Genomic DNA, 7,159 nt, shown 5'->3' with positions numbered 1-7,159 from the left:
GCAGGATGAGGAAGACCCACAGCAGATGGGTGTGCAGCAGACGGGCTTGCAGCAGACAGGCTTACAGCAGAGGGTCACACAGCAGGGGGAGGAGCTGCAGCCAGCTGGCTGGCAGCTGGACTGTTGACAGCATGGTGTGCAGGAGCTGGGGCAGGTGGATTGGCAGCAGGGGCTGGACACACAGCTCGCTGGGGTGCAGACGAGGGTCAGGCAGGGGGCTGGGGCACAGCAGCTGGACTGGCAGCAGCTGGGGGCGCAGCAGGGGGCACAGCAGCTGGGGTCACAGCAGGGCTCGCAGCAGCTCTCTGGGCAGTCATCCACCTGCCAGGAGGAGTCTGTGCAGGAACCACAGGAGCCGGGCAGGCAGACTCGGCTGTCGTAGCTCAGGTCACTGGAACAGACGGACATGGTGGAGGTGGCTATGGTGGGAAGGGTGGGAGGAGGTGTGAGGTGTGTGGGTGTGTGAGTGAGGTGCCAGGCGTCAGCTTTTATACCCCTGTGTGTTGGTGTTGTCCTGGTGAGAGCCTCTGGGCTTCCTTCTGCTGACGCCACTGCTGGAGGCCCATCATTAGCGCTTGCTGTGGGCAGTGTGGATGCCGCGGGGCCTTGTGTGTTTTTGTTTTGACTCCAGTGAAGGTCTGGCAAACACTGGAGGCCTTCCTGAGTGAGGCGTCCAAGATTAGAAGCGTTCCACAGTGATGGGTACTGGCCGCCAGGCTCTGCTTGGATGATCGGGGCGTATTGTCATTATTATTATTGTTGTTGTTGCTTTAAACATTTTAAATGTAAGCAAAAAAGAAAAACACACATCTTTGTACAATTTCCTCAGAGGATTATTGACAGGCAACCTTGGGCCCCTTTCCCTGTTCCTTGTGCCTTGTGCAGAAAACCTGTTCTTGGTTGCATGGCATGTCCTCCTTGGTACCTGGTTCTCCCTGACACTCCAGATCTGTGTTCCGTTTCCAGCTAGACTCTACTTCTTACATTTCTCTTTTACCAGGTGCAAGGCCATACTGCCTGGTCACACTTCAAGGCTCCCGCTGGTCTGCCTGCCCTTGCTGGGTAATCTGGCTGGGTATAGAACCTGGGCTTGAAGCCATGTCCTCTCAGGGCTCTATCCCCGCTGGTGTCCCCCGGGGGACTGGCAGAGGCAGCTGGTGGATTTCACAGCTCACCTGTCTTTCAGATTCGGTCCGTGTTTGTCTTTCCTCCTTACTGTTCTAGAATGCTGGTGTCTGCTTGCAGGCCTGTCATTTTACCTGTGGCCGGAGTGTGCTGAGACTCAATGTGATTGTCTCACTTGATCTGCGGTGTTTGAAAGTCCTTTCCTCCTTCCCTGGCCGGCCCCTGCTGCCTCTAGATGGAATCCCTTCTGCCATGACCTTTGCCATTTTTCCTCTCCCATTTTCCAGATTTTTATCTTTTGTATTCTTCTCTGGAAATTGTCCAGATTTTATTTTCCAAACACATTCGAACATGTTACGTCGTCAGCCACTTAGAGTCTTCACCCTCATGCTGACTGATCTGTCAGATCTTAATTTCTGAAAGTTGTTTGGTCTTCAGTTTCAAAGCTGCTTGGTTTAGGCCTGGGATGTGAGTAGGGTGCCCTGGCCCCAGGCAGGCTGATGTGAATTTTCACAGGCTCTCCTCTGCCTCAAGCTGCAACACAGGCAGGTGTGTGACCAGCTCACAAAGATCCACCTGCTTCTGCCTCCCAAGTGCTGGGATTAAAGGTGTATGCCACCATGCCCAGCTCTTTGGAAATAATATTTTTATTATCCAAAGAGAGGCCATTTTTTTAGATTAAAAAATTTTTTTAAATTTAATAACCACATGATTAGAAGAAGCATTTCATTACAGCTTTAACATATTCAGTAACATATTCCAGAGCAAGCATATATCTCTTTCAAAAGTGGCTGTAATTTTTAGGATCACAGTTGAATTAATTTATCTATACAACATTGAACTCAGTATAAACTGTATAAGACATAAAATAGGAGTTTTACCCTTTAAAGATCTCCGTTTCATTTTACAATATGCTGTTTCCTACATTTTTAATACTACTAACACTTAGATGTTTGCACATGTGTTTTTAATCTCTACATATCCGGTTATTACTAGCCACAGTCCGTTACACTCAGATCCTTAATACCTGAGTGTGGATATAAAGTCATCAGGTAGATTTCACTGGTAATGTTCATCATCTCTATTCAACAGGAAGTACATTTTTATGCTTCGTCGAGAGGCAATTTTTTGTTTTTTGTCTTTTTTGAGAAAGGGTCTCCCTGTAGCCCCAGCTGTCCTGGAACTCACTATGTAGACCAGGCTGGCCTTGAACTCACAGACATCTGCCTGCCTCTGCCTCCCCAGTGCTGGGATTAAAGGCGTGCACCTCCATGCCCAGCTGAGAGGCAATTATTAACACATTTTTCCATAAACATCTTGAAGCAGGTTTTATATATATCCGTTTAAGGTTAAAAAATTACGGATAAGAAATCAAAGACTAAACCAGGCATGGTGGCACATGTCCTCAACCCCAGTACTCTGGAGGGGTGGAGCCAGTCGCTCTGTGCACAGGACCATTGTGTGTGGGGCCTTGGGACTGCTGAGAAGTTTCGTGTCTCCCAGTGTGTTACGTAGTTTTCTTGTTGCGGTGACAAAATAGTTGTCAGGAAACAATTTTCAAAAAGTGTTTATTTGTCTCACAGTTTGAAGGCGCAGTCCATCATGGTGGGGAAGGCATGGAGGTGGGAGTGTGAGGCACAGTCCATCATGGTGGGGAAGGCATGGAGGTAGGAGTGTGAGGCACAGTCCATCATGGTGGGGGAGGCATGGAGGTAGGAGTGTGAGGCACAGTCCATCATGGTGGGGGAGGCATGGAGGTAGGAGTGTGAGGCCGCTGGTCGCATCACATCCACAGTGAGGAGCAGGAGGATGAGAGCTGGTGCTGAGGTCACTTTCTCCTTTTGGTTAGTCTAGGACCCCTGGCAGGGTTGTGGGCAGCAGGGCTGTGGGAAAGATGTCGTCAGGTTGCAATGCAGGAAGGTAGGTGGACAGGGAGCACTGGGAGACTGGTATCCTTGGGACTTGGAGCCAGGCTGGAGCTGCAATCCTGGGTGAGATGTGGTCCCTGGGGAGGGCAGAGCGGTGGGGAAGACCAGCATCAGGACAGGAGCTGCTGTTGAGGACTGATTCCCCAGGAGACACTGGGGTTGTGGTTCCCTGGGTGGAGGCTGAGGCTCAAGTGAACCCTGCCCTCAAGAGCAGCTGGGAAGGACAGGCATGGCTGAGGGATCCACAGCTGCCTGCAGGTCAATTTGTCCCATAGTCCTTACTCAGACAGCAGGGAACTCCCCTGAGAAGAGCCAGGTTATGTCCTGGGCTGAGGTTCCACTCAGTACCCAGAGTCCAGCTCCCTCCATGCCCACCCAAGCCCATGCCATACACAGGACACAGGTCACAGAGGACAAATACAGACTTAAAGATTTATTTTTAGTTTTTAAATTATGTGGGTCAGTGTCAGGGCTGTGCACATGACTGCAGGTGCCCACACATGCCAAAAGAGGGCATGGGATCCTCTGGACCTGGAGTTACAGTGGTTGTGAGGTGCCCGACATGAGTGCTGGGAACTTGGGTCCTCTGCAAGAGCACCAAGTATCTTATTTGCTGAGCCATCTGTCCAGCCCCCAAAGGCAGGCTTAGGATGCAGGTAGAGATAAGCCAGGGGAAGCCAGGACTGTTGGGGCTGGACTCAGCCTTGGACTTGGAGCCTGGGGGCAGGGGTCTCCCTTCAGGAAGTCTTAGAGAAGGACTCTGGGTCAACCACACTCTGGAATGCTGACCCAATTCATCCTGTGGTCAGGCCAGAGGGTGGGGATGACTGGAGTGGTGAATCAGCCCATGGGGGATAGCACCCCAGCAGGGTACTGGAGATCACCATCTGACTTGTGTTTGAGGAGAGGCCTCAGCAGGCCTGGCTGGAGCAGGCTGGGCGGCAGAGCAGGGACAGGGAGGAGGACCCTTGGCAGCAGCTGGGCTGGCAGGAGGAGGCACAGCAGGAGGAGGCGGGCACGCAGCAGGCGGGTCTGCACACGGGGCGGCAGAGCAGGGACACGCTGGAGCAGGGTCTGCAGCAGACGGGCTTGCAGCAGAGGGGTGCACAGCAGGATGACTGGGAGCTTGAGGGCTGGCAGCTAGACTGCTGGACGCAGAAGGATCCAGAGCAGAGGGGCTCACAGCAGACAGGTTCACAGCAGACTGGTGTGCAGCAGACAGGCTTGCAGCAGATGGGCTTGCAGCAGAGGGTCACACAGCAGGGGGAGGAGCTGTCGCAGGGGGAGGAGCTGCAGCCCGAGGGCTGGCAGCTGGACTGCTGGCAGCAGGATGAGGAAGACCCACAGCAGATGGGTGTGCAGCAGACGGGCTTGCAGCAGAGGGGTGCACAGCAGGACGACTGGGATGAGGGCTGGCAGCTAGACTGCTGGCCGCAGGGGGATCCAGAGCAGACCGGAGCACAGCAGACAGGTTCACAGCAGACGGGCTTGCAGCAGAGGGTCACACAGCAGGGGGAGGAGCTGCTGCAGGGGGAGGAGCTGCACCCCGAGGTCTGGCAGCTGGACTGTTGGTCGCAGGATGAGGAAGACCCACAGCAGATGGGTGCGCAGCAGATGGGCTTGCAGCAGAGGGGCACACAGCAGGACTGTTGGCAGGGGGAGGAGCTGCAGCTGGACTGTTGACAGCATGATGTGCAGGAGCTGGGGCAGGTGGATTGGCAGCAGGGGCTGGACACACAGCTCACTGGGGTGCAGACGAGGGTCAGGCAGGGAGCTGGGGCACAGCAGCTGGACTGGCAGTCGCTGGGGGTGCAGCAGGGGACACAGCAGCTGGGGATACAGCGGGGCTCGCAGTAGCTCTCTGGACAGTCGTCCACCTGCCAGGAGGACTCGGTGTGGGCGTCAGAGCAGACGGACATGGTGGAGGGGGCCATGGTGGGGTTGGCTGGCGTTGGGAGTGTGTGTGTGTTGAGTGTTAAGTGACTGTGTGTGTGAGTGGCTGTGTGAGGGGCTCTGTGCTCCTGGTTTTTATACTGAGGCGTGTTTTGCTGTGGGAGGCTCAGAGCTCTTCCCTTTCCTTGTTGTTCAGGCCCGAGGACGCTGTGCAGGGTCGGCCCAGGACACACCCTCCATCTGGTGGCTACCTGCCAGGTGACCGGGAATGGCTTTGAACCCCAAGACTGTTGTGTCTTCCAGCCCCTGTGTTCAGTGTGGTTGTCTAGTCTGCCTGCCTGTGACTGGGAGAGAGGGGACGTGGCTGAGCCCAGGATGACCCATCACAGGCATGCTGTAGTGTGTTCCGGTCGGGTCCAGCACTGTAACCAGAGTGTCCCAGCCACAGCCTCTACTTCCCAGTGTCCTCTCAATATTGTCAGATATTGGGGTTCAGTGCCAGGAGTTCCAGGTTCTTATATCCCAGTATGAAGAGCTGGACAGAGGCAGGTGGTTAGTAGCTTGGGCAAACTAAGCCCAAGAGTTTATTAAGGAACTTCTTCTAAAGGGGCCAGCAGAGTCCGCTGCAAAGGCCTCGCTGTGCACAGGCTCTGCTTGGACGATTGGCCCTTGTTGTCATTATATTACTGTTGGTGCTTTAAACTTTTTTTTTTTTTTTTCGTCTTTTTGTGACAGGGTCTCCCTGTAGCCCCAGCTGTCCTGGAAGTCACTATGTAGACCAGACTGGCCTTGAACTCACAGAGGTCCAGCTTGCCTCTGCCTCCCAAGTGCTGGGACTACAGGCGTGCATCACCACGCCCAGCTAAAATAATATTTTTAAGGTAGAGCCTCAGTATGTAGCATGGGTTGGTCTGGACCTGGTAGCAATCCTCTTGCCTCTGACTCACAGGCACTGAGGTTAGAGGCTTTCGTCACCATCCCTGGCTGCATGAATGTTTTTACAACAGTCGTCCTTCATTCTGCAGCAATGCTTTTCTACTTTCTGGGGTTTTACAATGATTGTGGCTGTAAATTTTTAGGTTCACAGTTGAATTAATACAGTTATACAACATTGAACTCAGTATAAACTGTATAAGACATAAAATAGAATGAGTTTTCCCCTTTAAAGAAGATCTCCATTTCATTTTAAAATATGCTGTTTCCTACATTTTTAATGCTACTAATGCTTAGATGTTTGCACATGTGTTTTTAATCTCTATGTATCTGATTATTACTAGTCACAGTCCGTTACACTTGGATCCTTAATCAGAGTATGGATATAAAGTCATCAGGTAGATTTCACTGGTAATATTTATCACCTCTATTCAACAGGAAGTACATTTTTATGCTTCCTTGAGAGGCAATTTTTTTTTTGTCTTTTTTGAGACAGAGTCTCCCTGTAGCCCCATACCAGGCATGGTGGCACACATCCTCGACCCCAGTACTTTGGAGGCAGAGCCTGGACGATCTCTGTGAGTTCGAGGCTAGCGAGCTCCAGGCCAACTGGGGTCACAGGGAGGCCCTGCCCAAAAAAGACCAAAAAAAAAAAAAATCAAAGGCCAAAGGATTGGCCAACATGGGGTTAATTTTGGTGGACTAATGAAGGTTTCCATTAGCTCTGTTCTATCGTTCCTCTCTCTCTCCTTCCTGCCCTCCTCTCTCCCTCCCTCTCTTCCTTCCTCCCTCCCTCCCTCCCTCCCTCTTTCTTTTTTTAAATCCTGACTAGTTTACTGGGCTTGCTAACAGAGTTTGGGTAGGGATTTATTTAGAGAAGAGTGGGAGCTCCCCATGGATGGCTGGGCTGTAAAGTCTATACTCAACCACAGATCCTGTGGCCTCCAGACAAACAAAAGGGTGAGAGAGGAGCCTCATGGCTTTCTTGGCTTATAGAGCTTATAGAGCCGCACATGGAGCTCAGGTCAAGTGATTAGGTGGGAGGGGTAACTGACAACCCCCTCAACTCCCTGATGAGGGTGGAAGGTATTGTGACTATAGCTTACCGGCATAGTGGTTGGAGCACATCTGCAGTTAACGCTCCAGGCCTTCCTCCGGCTCTTACATTCTTTCCGCTAACCTCTACTGCAAACGTCCCTGAGCCTTGAAGGGGGTAGTGGGTGTGGGATGATCTTCCTCCCATTGTGGCAAGGCACTGAACGTTCAGGTCTCTGCATCGC

The 7,159-nt window shown here is 52.4% G+C and overlaps 1 protein-coding gene across 1 annotated transcript in view; it reads right to left on the bottom strand.

Moving 5' to 3' along the window:
• The window catches only part of LOC103739944 (keratin-associated protein 10-9-like), a 5,549-nt gene extending 562 nt beyond the window's left edge, over positions 1 to 4,987 (bottom strand). The window contains exons 1-3 of the mRNA XM_029567096.1: positions 4,674 to 4,987; positions 3,979 to 4,592; positions 1 to 419 (exon numbers count right to left, since the gene is read on the bottom strand). The exon at positions 1 to 419 is cut by the window's left edge and continues 1 nt beyond it. Of these exons, the coding sequence (XP_029422956.1) occupies positions 1 to 419; positions 3,979 to 4,592; positions 4,674 to 4,987 (1,347 nt within the window). The remainder of the gene's footprint in view (positions 420 to 3,978; positions 4,593 to 4,673) is intronic.
• Between the last annotated feature and the right edge of the window lie 2,172 nt (positions 4,988 to 7,159).

The sequence above is a fragment of the Nannospalax galili genome, unplaced genomic scaffold (assembly GCF_000622305.1).
Source record: "Nannospalax galili isolate Female #2095 unplaced genomic scaffold, S.galili_v1.0 scaffold619, whole genome shotgun sequence".
Classification (NCBI taxonomy): Eukaryota; Metazoa; Chordata; class Mammalia; order Rodentia; family Spalacidae; genus Nannospalax; species Nannospalax galili.
Note: the sequence above shows the minus strand (reverse complement) of the source record. Positions and strands in the feature narration are given on the sequence as shown.